The 12,963-nt window shown below is 56.2% G+C and overlaps 1 protein-coding gene across 1 annotated transcript; it reads left to right on the top strand.

The window, feature by feature from the left end:
• Positions 1 to 271: 271 nt before the first annotated feature.
• Positions 272 to 12,741, top strand: PIK3R2 (phosphoinositide-3-kinase regulatory subunit 2). The gene is made up of 16 exons (XM_080676309.1): positions 272 to 396; positions 2,026 to 2,785; positions 5,933 to 6,025; positions 6,339 to 6,389; positions 6,470 to 6,601; positions 6,682 to 6,892; positions 7,348 to 7,433; positions 7,582 to 7,690; positions 7,779 to 7,877; positions 8,012 to 8,192; positions 8,279 to 8,404; positions 9,907 to 10,049; positions 10,279 to 10,455; positions 10,976 to 11,047; positions 11,219 to 11,389; positions 11,661 to 12,741. The coding sequence occupies exons 2-16, from the start codon at positions 2,464 to 2,466 to the stop codon at positions 11,866 to 11,868; spliced, it is 2,181 nt and encodes a 726-aa protein (XP_080532435.1). The 5' UTR covers positions 272 to 396; positions 2,026 to 2,463; the 3' UTR covers positions 11,869 to 12,741.
• Positions 12,742 to 12,963: the final 222 nt, after the last annotated feature.

Below are 12,963 nucleotides of genomic sequence, written 5' to 3' on the forward strand. Positions count from 1 at the left end.
GTCTGGCCCAATTGCGCTCGGCTATTTGCAGAATCGCTCGGGTGTCCCTAAACCCAGGCTACGCTCCGAATCGCTCACATGACCCGATCGCGTTCGGCTGTTTCCGGAAATGTTGACTATCGGGGACACCCTACCTACATTCTCCAGTCCCGCGGGAGTATGTTCGGCTCTTTCCGGAAGCACTCCGACGTCTCCAGGCTCCTCCTTAGCCTCCCTTCTCCCGCCCGACCCGAATATGCTCGGCCATTTCCGCCGGGGGTGGGCCGGGTCATTCGGAACCGCGGCGGCGGAGGCGGGGATCCCGTGGTGGCGCTGACGGCGACTGTGGTGGAGCCACGGGTCAGGCTCGGCTCTGCGTTACGGCCGACTCGGCGTCGGCGTTAGTGGCCACGACCAGTAAGTCCGGGCCGGCCAGCGTGACAGGCGGGGCTGGGGTGCGTGCAAATGCGGGCGCCTCGGCAGAGTTTGGCCCGTGGTACCTGGGGAGACCACAGAAAGCAGGAGGCCTCGGACTCAACCTGGCAGCCGTGCAGCCACCCGCACGGAGGGGGCGGATCGGGGGCCTCCAGGCAAAGATAAGGGACTGGAGCCTTGGCCAGGAATGGAGGGAGGCCCTGCTGGGAGTGGGGCGTCAAGCAGAAATGAGGGGCTCCGGGCATTATGTGAGCATAGTGAGGTATGAGGGTCGGGATTCGGCTCCACTTCCGGGGGTCCACGCAGGCCTGAGTGTGCGTCTGAACACTCATGAGCACGCAGGCCCTGCATCCAGCCCCAGAGCCCCTGCCAGGCCTGGCTCCGCTACCCCGCCTCTTGGATTAGGGGAGCCTTGGTCCCCGGTGCGCCCACCGGGCGTGTGCAAACCAGTGCAGACAAGCGAATCCAGGCGGTTTTCTAAACGTCCCCTCTCTGGACCTGTTTCCCCACCTGTAGCATGGGGATACAAGGGCCAGGGAGCGGGTAAGTTGGGGGGCCCGGGAATGTGGAGCCTCTGCTCTCTTTTCCACACCTCCTAGGGCTCTCAGTGGTGGTTGTGATGGTGGTGGTGGAGGTGGAATGCTCCTACCCCCTAACCCTCTGCCGGGCAGAGGTCCTGCGTGGTCGGTGACTTTCTTAGAGCCATCCAAGCAACTTCCCACTTTCAAGCCTTTGCATGTGGCCAGTGCCTGCTTCTGTCTTTAGTGGGGACCTGCCCTCTAGAAAAGCACCCCCCACCCCAACCTCTCAGAAGGACTGAACCTGCAGAGCTGAGCCTGGGAATGTGTGTTTGCTGAGCTCTGTCTCCCTGAGACTGGGGACTCCTGGGGGTTGGTCTTCACCCTACAAACAGCAGCCTCTCCATTGGCAGCTGCAATGCCCTCCTGCCACCCACCTTTCACCCTGGGGCTAAGGTCTTCTCAACCTCCCACCAACCTGCTTATGTTCTGAGCACCTACTGTGGGCCCTGCGCTGAGTCAGCCAGGACTCCTGTTCATCTGTTCATGTCTCCTTTGCTGAGATCAGAGATCCCTTTGCCTGTGGGAAGGTGGGGTGAGTAATCTGCTGGGACCTCCTTTCCTACCTCTTTGTGCCCCTACTACCTCCTGTGCTCTAATGGCCCGATCCCTCCTCAGGGCTCCCACAGCACCCTGAGCATTACCTGCTCTGAGTCTAACTAGCTGGCCATGTGGCTGGTACCTTCTCTCATCCATCCTGAGCCTTGAAGTTAGGCAGATCTGGGGTTTTGAGTAGTGGCTTCCTGGCAGGACAAAGACCTCCCCGCCCTTAGCCTCAGTTTTCCCATCTCTAACAAAGCTTGTTTACCCAGCATACAGTACATGTGGGGCAGGTACCCCAAGGAACAGCTATTATTGCACTCTCTTTACAGCTGGGGAAACTGAGGCCCAGAGAGGGACAGGAAATAGCCCAAGGTTACCAAGTGACTCAGGGGATTCCAACCCGGGATTTGGGCCTATCTCTGGGTTGGGGGTGGGAGGAGTCCGACCCGGCTTATGCGGCCTTGCCCCTGCCTTGCCTGTCTCCCCCTAGGTCAGCATCCCCTGGTCCCCTGCCAAGCATGGTGACAGCCTGTGCTCTTGGGCCCCTCATGTGGCACAGCTGGAAGAACCGACAGCCTCGGGTACCTATGGCCTACCACGTGAGAGAGTGAGTGAGTAGCCTGGCCCAGTCCAGCCCTTCGGATTGAGGGGGCTTCGCAACAACTGAATGACCAGAGAACACACTGGCGATCCCCTCCCACCAGTTGATGAATGATGGGCGGAGCAACGAGTGACCCTTGTAAGGGTTATGGAATAATGACAGAAAACAAGGCATGAGCATCCCCTATAGTCACCTGTAACTTCTTGCTGGAAATAGAGGTCTGAGCACCTCAAGCCAACCCAGTGGACCCACCTGGCTCCCACCCAGCTGATGGGGCCACTGGGGCCCCGAGCAGCCACCTGACTTTACAGACCCTCCCTGCCCACCATGGCTGGCGCTGAGGGCTTCCAATATCGTGCACTGTACCCGTTCCGCCGGGAGCGGCCAGAGGACCTGGAACTGTTGCCTGGTGACGTGCTGGTGGTAAGCCGGGCAGCCCTGCAGGGGCTGGGTGTGGCCGAGGGCAGCGAGCGCTGCCCGCAGAACGTGGGCTGGATACCTGGCCTCAATGAGCGAACTCGGCAGCGAGGTGACTTCCCTGGTACCTACGTGGAGTTCCTGGGGCCTGTGACCCTGGCCCGGCCTGGCCCTCGCCCCCGTGGCCCCCGCCCACTGCCTGCCAGGCCCCAAGAGGGGCCCCCTGAGCCAGGTGAGCTGTAGACAGGGACTTTGTCAGGGATGTGGGGGGAGGGGCTCCCCTTAGACCCTCAGTTTCCTCTTCAGTAGGCAATGGTGCCTCTTCCAGGGAAGGAATAAGGACGTTTAGTCAGTTGACAAGTGTTTGCTACACTGCTGTCAAGGGCTAGAGCAGCTCACAGTATTGGGAACACAGGGATAGACACAGGCCTGGTCCTGCCTTCATGGGCCTGGTTCAAGAAATGAAAAGATTGTGATTAACTGACAACAAAGGCTGTAAGGAAGGAACTGGGGGTGAAGGGCTCTAGGCAATGGGCCTAACAGGACAGAGTCCATGAGGTGGGAATGTAGTGGGTTCAGGGAACGGGGGCCATGCTTCGAGGACATCATGGGATTAATTTTGAAGACAGTGGGGAGTTTTTAGTAGCATTCAGAGGCTCAATTTAGCTTCATTCTATGGTTTGTAGCCAGGGTTCCTTGAGGCACCCCCTTTGTTACCCTGATTTTACCTGGTTTCAAAATGAAGGGAGCCATAAAACCAAGCAAGGGTGGACGCTCAATGGAGGCCATACAGCAGGTGCAGTGTGAGGACGCCACACCCTCCCGAAAGACCCTCAGCCACCCCCCTTTTCATGGGTGTGCTGGGGGTAGAGACTCATGGACACTGAGCATATGTTGAACTTGCTGTATGCTGGGCAGAGGGCGGTGAGTTCTACCATGGAAATCAAGGCTCAGGTTGTAGGGAAGAGATTGATGGGTGCTGAGTGCCCAGCATGGTCTGCTCTAGCCTCACAGCAGCCCAGGGAAGCCCATGTACAGATGGGGAGACTGAGGTGCAAGGGAGTCAGGTCACTCTTTCAGGACCACCCAGTGAAGGCGAAGGTCCTGGGATGCACCATGGCCCCCACCCATGACCTGTCTGGTTTTGTGCCGTAGGGACACTGATGCCCACAGAGGGTGGAATGGGGGCACCAAGGCAGTGTGGTGCTAGCTTGGGACTTGCAGCATCTGGTGTCTCCAGGGCCTGGGCCTGTGCCCTGTGTTGGCCTGGAAGAGCAGGAGGTGGCCCCATCCGGGCTCCCAGCCAGAATCTGCCTCTCTCCCTGGTAACAGCCGCCTCCCTCCTCTGCCTGGCCCAGGTCCAGCCTCCACACACATCCCCCCCACTCAGGGCGGTAGCCCTGCCCTCCAAATTTTCCAGGCTGGGTGCCTTGGTGGGGAGGGGCCTCTCTAAACCTCAGTTTCCTCATCTGAAAACAGGGAGAACTGGTCTCTCTGTGCCTTCAGACCCTGCCCCACCGAGATCCTGGGACCACCACCCCTGGGGAGCATGCTGAGGCTGCGTTGTTTCCTCCATCCCATCCCATGCAGGGTGCCGAGTGCAGCACCCCAATGTCACCGGGGCTGTACACCCACGGTGAGGTTGCTCCCTCTCTGAGCCTCAGGTCCTCGTCCATAAAATGGGGTGATGGCTGTTCTGATGGAATCTCCCTCCCCATGTCACAAACTGGTCACAGAACTGTGGCAGCCCCACCTTCTCTCCCCTTGTTCTTTCACTTTTTTTATCTTTTGGGCTTTTTCACTGTAGCTGGGCCTTTCTCCAGCTTGAGGCACCACCTGGCCCATCACTCAGCGAGGCCTCACAGGCCCCTGCTTGCCCCTGTTGTGTGCCAGGGCGTCCCTGCCGAGGGCCAGAACCGCATGCAGGCGGGGCTACTGGAAACAAAGGGCCCCCTGGGAAGCTCAGAGTCTGAAGGGGCTGGGCCAGGGAGGCCCCTTTCCCTCTGGGGGTGATTTCAGCATTTTTAAAACGAGGAGATAAATTTTTCAAGGCAAAATGACTTAGAATGTAGAGGAATGTCTTTGGAGTGAAGTGTTCTGACCTAGATGGGGATATTTTCTTTTTAGACTCTGCCAACCACGTTATTCCACTGAAAAGGAAGAGGTAATGCCAGTTTCTCGGTTGAGGAAACTGAGGCACAGAGAACATGGTTCCTGGGCTTGAGGTTGCACAGTGAGCAGTGGCAGGGGCTGAAACCTGTTGTGTGAGTTTCTGGGGCCACAAACCAGGTGGCTTCAAACCACCGGAGTGTATTTTCTTACGGTTCTGGAGGTCAGAAGTCCAAGATCAAGTGTGAGCAGGGCCACACTCCATGTGAAGGATCTTTTCTTTTTTTTTTTTTTTTAAACTTATTAATTTATGTTCATCTATTTTTATTTTATTTTATTGATTTTTTACAGAGAGGAAGAGAGAGGGATAGAGAGTTAGGAACATCAATGAGAGAGAGACATTGATCAGCTGCTTCCTGCACGCCCCCTACTGGGGATGTGCTCGAAACCCAGGTACATGCCCTTGACCGGAATCGAACCTGGGACCCTTCAGTCCGCAGGCTGACGCTCTATCCACTGAGCCAAACCGGTTAGGGCCATGTGGAGGATCTTTTCTGCCTCTTCCAGCTTCTGGTGGCTCCAAACATCCTTAGCTTATGGCCGCCACGTTACCCCAATCTCTGCCTCTGTTGTAACATGGCTTCTCTTCTTCTTTTTTTTTATTTAATTGATTTTAGAGAGGGAGGAAGAGAAAGAGAGAAACATCCATGTGAGAAAGACAAATCAATGGGTTGCCTCCCGTATGCATCCCACCCAGGAATTGAACCCACAGCCTAGGTATGTGCCCTGACGAGGAATCGAACCCATAAGGTTCCGGTTGACACTCCAACCAACTGAGCCACACTAGCCTGGGCACATGGCTCTCTTCTTATAGCTACCAGTTATTGCATTTAGGGCTCTAAACCCAAGATGATCTCATCTCAAAATCCTTCCCTTAATTATATCTGCAAAGACCCTATTTCCAAATAAGGTCACAGTCACAGGTACTGGGGATTAGGATGTGGACATCATTTTGGGGGGACACTAATTAAACTACTACACTTGGTCTGAGGTTGTGTGACTATCTTGACCCAGAAAATGGTTTGCCACTAACTTGGTCCTCCCACCCTCAGCCACAGGGCCTCTGGCTTTCCCGGGCTAGTGGTCCAGATGCCAGGCTCTTGCCTGAGCTGGGCCCTGCCTGGAGCTGCCCCAGCTGAGATGCAGCAGGCCAAGAAAGGGGCTAGGGTCCTTCTGGGGATCCTGCCAACATGCTGTCCCCTCCTGCCAGGCCTCACACTCCCTGACCTACCTGAGCAGTTCTCCCCACCTGATGTGGCTCCCCCACTGCTGGTAAAGCTTGTGGAGGCCATTGAGCGGACAGGTGAGCCTGGGCCTTGATGCAGCCCCTGCATTCTGCTTGCTTAATTCTGTTGATGGGCGACTCATCCCTTAACAGGGCTGCTGGGCTCACTCTGCATGGGAGAAGGCTGAGCCCAGATGCTCTGGGCCTCCTGGTTGAACTGGGGAAGGAATGACTCCCAGGGGAGATGAGACCGCCCTTGCATGTGCTTCTTCCTCTGCCCCATCCCCCTCCCCTACCCCTGCTTTTATTTCTGGGAGGTTGAGTAGCCACCCCTCACCCCTATAAGGGATCAGAGCAGCATTTGACAGATGTCTCACTCCTTCCCCATCAGGGCTAGACAGCGAATCCCTCTACAGGCCTGAGCTACCGCCCCCGTGCACAGGTGAGGGAGTGCTTCAATGGGTGGGGGGACAGAGAGTCGACCCCAACAGCCCCACAGACATCGCCCTCCTGCACCCACAGACTGGTCCCTGAGCGACCTAGAGCAGTGGGACTCGGCAGCCCTGGCCGATGGCATCAAGGGCTTCCTCCTGGCACTGCCTGCGCCCCTTGTGACGCTGGAAGCCGCTGCAGAGGCCTGCCATGCCCTGCGAGGTGAGCCTTGTGGGGAACCCTGGGCACGGAGGGGCCGGAGCTTAAAGCCCAGCTCATCCCGCTTTGCTGTTTGTCCGCAGAGGCCGCGGGGCCCGTGGGGCCAACTCTTGAGCCCCCGACACTGCCACTGCACCACGCGCTCACGCTGCGCTTCCTGCTCCAGCACCTGAGCCGGGTGGCCCGGCGCGCCCCTGCCCCAGGTCCTGCTTTGCGAGCCCTGGGCGTTGCGTTCGGGCCTCTGCTGCTGCGTGCGCCTCCCTCGCCACCACCGCCAGGGGTCGCACCTGTCGGGTGAGCAGCCTGCGCCTGTGGGGGCGGGGCCTGGGAAGGGAAGGGAAGCGGGGGTGGGGGGGGCGGGTTTAGATGGAGGAAGGGCCCGAGACTTGAGGGGTGGGGGGGTAGCAGTCATAGCTGCTGTGATTGGGATGGTAGGAAGGATAATAAGGGGTGAACCTGGACTTCAGGAAGACCCCTCCTCAGAAGTCTTGGGGCCTGGACCAGAGGAGAGGCACCTGTGTGGTGCCTGGACCTTCCCTTCTAGGTGCTGGACTCGTTCAGGTTTGGGGTATTTATTGAGCACTTACTGCACATACATAAGCCGCAGTTGGCTTCCCACACCTGCCTGCGTCATCTGCCCTGCTTCCCAGCCTTCATGTGTACTCACGCAGGTGTGCAAGCACATCCAGGACCATGTGCACACGTGTGTGCAGATACCCCTACCTGCTCACTCCACTCCCCTCCCCCAGGACTGAGCCCAACCCCGACTTCCCAGCTCTGCTGGTGGAGAAGTTGCTTCAGGAGCACCTGGAGGAGCAGGAGGTCGCACCCCCAGGTGACCCCCTTTTGTATCATCCTCTCTTATTGTTGGAGGGCCGTGAGTGAAGACTCCAGGTCCCGCCAGCATCAGCAGGTTTGGTAGCAGGGGGAGCTGACCACAGCGTAGAATTGGTGTTCATTGTGTTTGTTTTCCTGTCCTCCAGCTCTGCCACCTAAACCACCTAAAGTAAAGCCCGCCCCAGCAGGGTTGGCTAATGGGGGGAGCCAGCCCTCTCTGCAGGATGCTGAGTGGTACTGGGGTGACATTTCCAGGTAGGGTTGTGGGGTGGGGTCATGTGGTAGGCAAGGCCTGAAGGACAGGGTCTCCAATGGGAGGCCCCAATCCTGGGTGTCCCCACAGGGAGGAGGTGAATGACAAACTCCGGGACACACCTGATGGCACCTTCCTGGTCCGAGATGCCTCCAGCAAGATTCAGGGAGAGTATACCCTGACCCTTAGGTGGGGGCCTACCCCTTTGGGGACTACTGGGGTGAGAGGTGGGAGGAGGCCATGTGCTGTGTCAGGGCCAGGAAACCTGGAAATCAGGCTTGGGGTCCTACTGGATGGTGACACCCCCTCTTACCCACCCCTAGGAAAGGTGGAAACAACAAGCTAATTAAGGTCTTCCACCGTGATGGGCATTACGGCTTCTCAGAGCCGCTCACCTTCTGCTCCGTCGTGGACCTCATCACCCACTACCGCCATGAGTCACTGGCCCAGTACAATGCCAAACTGGACACACGGCTCCTGTACCCCGTGTCCAAATACCAGCAGGTCTGGGGCCTGGGCAGGAGCCAGAGAGGGTGGCCCCGGGCCTGAATTGCCCAGGTGGCCTCACTGGTCACACTGGGTGTCCTCAGGACCAGATTGTCAAGGAAGATAGCGTGGAGGCAGTGGGTGCCCAGCTCAAAGTCTACCATCAACAGTACCAGGACAAGAGCCGCGAGTACGACCAGCTCTACGAGGAGTACACACGAACCTCCCAGGTACCTCGGGCCTGCACACATGGGGAGATGAGGCATGGAGGCCAGTGGCAAGGCCATAGGGACAGACAACTACTTCCAGGTCACAAAGCAGTCACTTAGCACCAGGAACTGCCCTAAAAACATAGAAATAAATGTACGTGGTGTTTTTTGTTTTTTAATATGCTTTTATTGACTTCAGAGAGGAAGGGAGAGGGAGAGAGAAAGAGAGATAGAAACATCAATGATGAGAGAATCATTGATCGGCTGCCTCCTGCATGCTCCCTACTGAGGATCGAGCCTGCAACCCGGGCATGTGCCCTTGACCGGAATTGAACCTAGGACCCTTCAGTCTGCAGGCTGACGCTCTATTCACTAAGCCAAACCAGCTAGGGCGTACGTGTTTTTAGTCTTTTTTTTTTAAATCAACAACAAATGAGATTATGCCAGTCAGCCTCTTAGGAGCAGCTGGGCTAGGACATGAGAGATGTCTCGGTTAACCTGTGCATCTCTCAGTACCTCAGTTTCCCCATCTGTAAACTGGAACTGTGTGTTTTAATTCCTTTTCCGTTCCCTTCAACTTAGAGGTTATTTATAGTGATGACAGGAATCTGACGGATTAGATAGACAGTCAGGAGGTCACATTAAAGAACAGCATCTTCTTTGCCAAAACCGGTTTGGCTCAGTGGATAGAGCGTCAGCCTGCGGACTGAAGGGTCCCAGGTTCGATTCCGGTCAAGGGCACGTACCTTGGTTGCGGGCACATCCCCAGTAGGTGTGCAAGAGGCAGCTGATCGATGTTTCTCTCTCATCGATGTTTCTAGCTCTCTATCCCTCTCCCTCTCTGTAAAAAATCAATAAATTATATATTTAAAAAAAGAACAGCATCTTCTAAAACAGGGAAGGGGAGGTTTTCTTACTCTGGAACTATGTTGAAAAATTCCTTTGGCAAGTTGAGATGCAGCTTACTCAGATCAAATGTCCCTCTCAGGCTGGGAATGGCTTACTTCCCCTGTGGTCCCTGAAGGATTTCTTTCTTGTCCTCTTTTTACGGATGCATCTGCTGAGGCTCTGAGTGGACAAGATGCCTGCCTGGGATCTGTTAGGAACATTGTGACTTGGACAAGACTTAGGCTCCCTGAGTCTTAGTTTCCCCATTAATATTTCTGACTTTGTAGGAGGCTGTTGGCAGGCTCTGTGAAATGGTGCATGGGAAATGCTTGGTATAGCATTTACTCTGAGAAGGAACCGCATGAACTGTAGCAACTAGATTTATCATTAATTATCAGCAGTGCTAACAAGTCTAGGTGTTTGTAAGGTGCCCAAAGGAGGTTATAAAAGAGGAGTGTGTTTGGGGAAATGGGGTATTGAAGGTTGAATAGGACTTCGTCTGGTGCAGTAAGAGCTAGAGGAATGACGTGCCTAGTAGATGGAACAGCTTGAACAAAGGGTTCGGGGCTGCCATCACCCTCATGAGGGACTTGTGGGGAGTCCCAGATGATGCTAAGATTCACCCCCTCCTCTAGGAACTGCAGATGAAGCGCACTGCAATCGAGGCCTTCAATGAAACCATCAAGATCTTCGAAGAGCAGGGCCAGACTCAAGAGAAGTGCAGCAAGGAGTATCTGGAGCGCTTCCGGCGTGAGGGCAATGAGAAAGAGATGCAGAGGTGAGTCCTGCTCCTCTGCCCTGCCCTACCCCACCCTATCTAGTGCAATGCAAGTGGGAAAAGAAAAGAAATAGAGGGGACAGCTGGGATTCCAGGGGGAGGGAGGGTCAGTTGAAATGGGCTTTGAAGACTGAATAGGAGTTCACCAGAGGAGAAATCAGGGAAACAGCATGTGCAAAGGCTTAGAGGCTGGGAGCCATCCATGGCCTCTGAGCCACTCCTCCCCCAGGATCCTGCTGAACTCAGAACGGCTCAAGTCTCGCATCGCCGAGATCCACGAGAGCCGCACGAAGCTGGAACAGGAGCTGCGGACACAGGCCTTGGACAACCGGGAGATCGATAAGCGCATGAACAGCCTGAAGCCAGACCTCATGCAGCTGCGCAAGATCCGAGACCAGTACCTGGTGTGAGTGCCCTACTCTTGCCTGTGACCCCATTATAAGGACCTTGGCAAGGGCTCTTTTCCCACCTGGGCCTTAGATGCTTACCTGCACCTGCTGTATGCTAGGCACTGTGCTGAGCAACCATGCATGCATATATTTTGTCGTCTCCAAGTCCTTTGTAAACTTTCCCCTTTCCAGCTAGGAAAACTGAGACGCAGAACAGATAACTGCACTGTGCTTGCGAAAGCCAACAGCTTTGTATGCAGCCCCTAAGACGGAGTTTCTGGTGGTGATATGACCCTGTGGGGTGGCCCGTTCTGGAGGCTCCACAAGAGTTAACAGAAACAGAATAAATAGGGGGTTTCCTGGCAGAGCCAGCCGGGCTCTTCCACCTTCAGGCTGGCCCCTTGTGGCAATCGGTGGAATTGCACCCAAACCCACCCTCCTTGGTCAGCCCTTGCCTCTGGGCAGGCTGCACTGGACTGGACCCCTGTGGTCTGGCCCTGCCTCTGCTGCACCACCCACCTTTCCTTTTCCTCCCAGATGGCTCACCCAGAAAGGTGCCCGGCAGAAGAAAATCAACGAGTGGTTGGGAATCAAAAATGAGACTGAAGAGTGAGTGACCACACGAAGGGTGGCAGGGAGGGCTTCCCAGAAGAAGGGCCATTTTTGGTGGGTTTTGCCAAATGAGGAGGAGTTCACCAGGAAGGGAGTGTTGTCCGGGTGGCAGGGGGCCTCAGAGGCTGTCGGGTAAGTGACCAGCGCCCCTCCCTGCCTCCCCCACAGCCAGTATGCACTGATGGAGGATGAGGACGACCTCCCCCACCATGAGGAACGAACCTGGTATGTGGGCAAGATCAACCGCACGCAGGCTGAGGAAATGCTGAACGGCAAGCGGGATGGTACCTTCCTCATCCGTGAGAGCAGCCAGCGGGGCTGCTATGCCTGCTCTGTGGTGTGAGTGCCTGTGGGGGTGGAGGAGCCACCTGTTCCTTCCAAGAGCTCTTATTGAGCACCTACTGTGTGCTAGACTTTGGGAAGACAGTTGGGAAGAAGATCCCCATGGCTGCCACAGGAAGAAGGGATTACTGGAGATAGGGGAGGAAGCTGGGACAGCGTCCAGGCCAGAGATGTTGGGGTCTGGACCAGGTCAGGGTCTGAGAATTGAGGGAGCAGCTGGGGGAGCCCCTGAGGTGCCCACCTGACCACCTGTTTGCTCACACCATAGGGTGGACGGCGATACCAAGCACTGTGTCATCTACCGCACGGCCACTGGCTTGGGCTTTGCGGAGCCCTACAACCTGTACGGGTCCCTGAAGGAGCTGGTGCTGCATTACCAGCACACCTCCCTCGTGCAACACAACGATGCCCTTACCGTCACACTGGCACATCCCGTGCGAGCGCCGGGCCCCGGGCCCCCCCCCACCGCCCGCTGACTCATACAGAGCAGGACTCCATCTTTCTGTCTGTCTCTCTTCTTTGTGAATCTTTGTCTGTCTCAATCTCTCTTTTGCTTTCTCTGAGTCTCTCTCTTCCTGTCACTCTTTCTATCCCCATCTCTGTCCTCTCTGTCTCTCTCAGTCTCTGTACCTCTAAGTCTCTGTTAGAGGAGCGTACCTCCTCCACCCCATTCCCCTTTCCCCATGGGCACTGCCCTCCCCCGGCTCTGGCTGCCCCCACCAGTTCCTAGGGTTCCCCCAAGCTCCCCCTGCCTGTACCTGCCATGTTTACAAAGGCCCCTGGGGTGCTCAGCCCCAGCTTGGTGTCCTGATTTTTAAGCCATAGACCTGGGGTCAGGGCAGGAAGAAGGCAGGAAGGAACTTCACTGGGCCACTTCCAAGAACCTCAGCTGTGACATTTGGGGCCGGGCGGGTCCCGATGCCCCACAGACCCAACTTCCCCTCCAAACCCTGAAGTGAAACCCGCACCGGTTACCCCCCATGGAGCTGCTGCCCAGAAGCCCTCCTCCCCCCAAAGCAAAATGATTAAAAATAACCTCAAGAGCTGGGCCCTATCTGACCCCAGGCTTCCCAAGAACCGAGGCTGCTGCAGGTACTGCGGAGCCAGCCGAGATGCACCGCTGCCCTCAGCACCTCCGCTCGATGCAGTGTCAAGGCTTCTTCTTGATCATGTTGGGTTCTGATTTTGTTTCCTTGACTGTAAATCCATTTTCTCCTCTTTTGGGACAAGAACCCCGGTTTTCTATGCTGCCATGGACACCGCCCCCCCTTCCTGCCTGCCCAGCTAGGCTGGCAGGTGGGTTTTGTATGGTACGTTGACACTGATGTGGATATAAAACATGGAACTCAGTGGATGCTTCTGTTATTGGTGGGGCTTCTCCATGGCCGCTGGGGGCCCTGGCATTCACGTACGTGGTCACACAGAGATGAGCTTGAGTTTAACTCAGGCTGCCCGTGTGGGCCTACAACCCCAGCCCCCTCCCCCCAGTGTAGCTGCTTATGTCCATAGAAGTTGAGAGACCTGACCAAGGTCACACAGCAGAGAGGTTCAAACCCTGAACTCTGGCTTGA

Source organism: Plecotus auritus, assembly GCF_963455305.1.
Source record: "Plecotus auritus genome assembly, chromosome: 6".
Lineage (NCBI taxonomy): Eukaryota > Metazoa > Chordata > Mammalia > Chiroptera > Vespertilionidae > Plecotus > Plecotus auritus.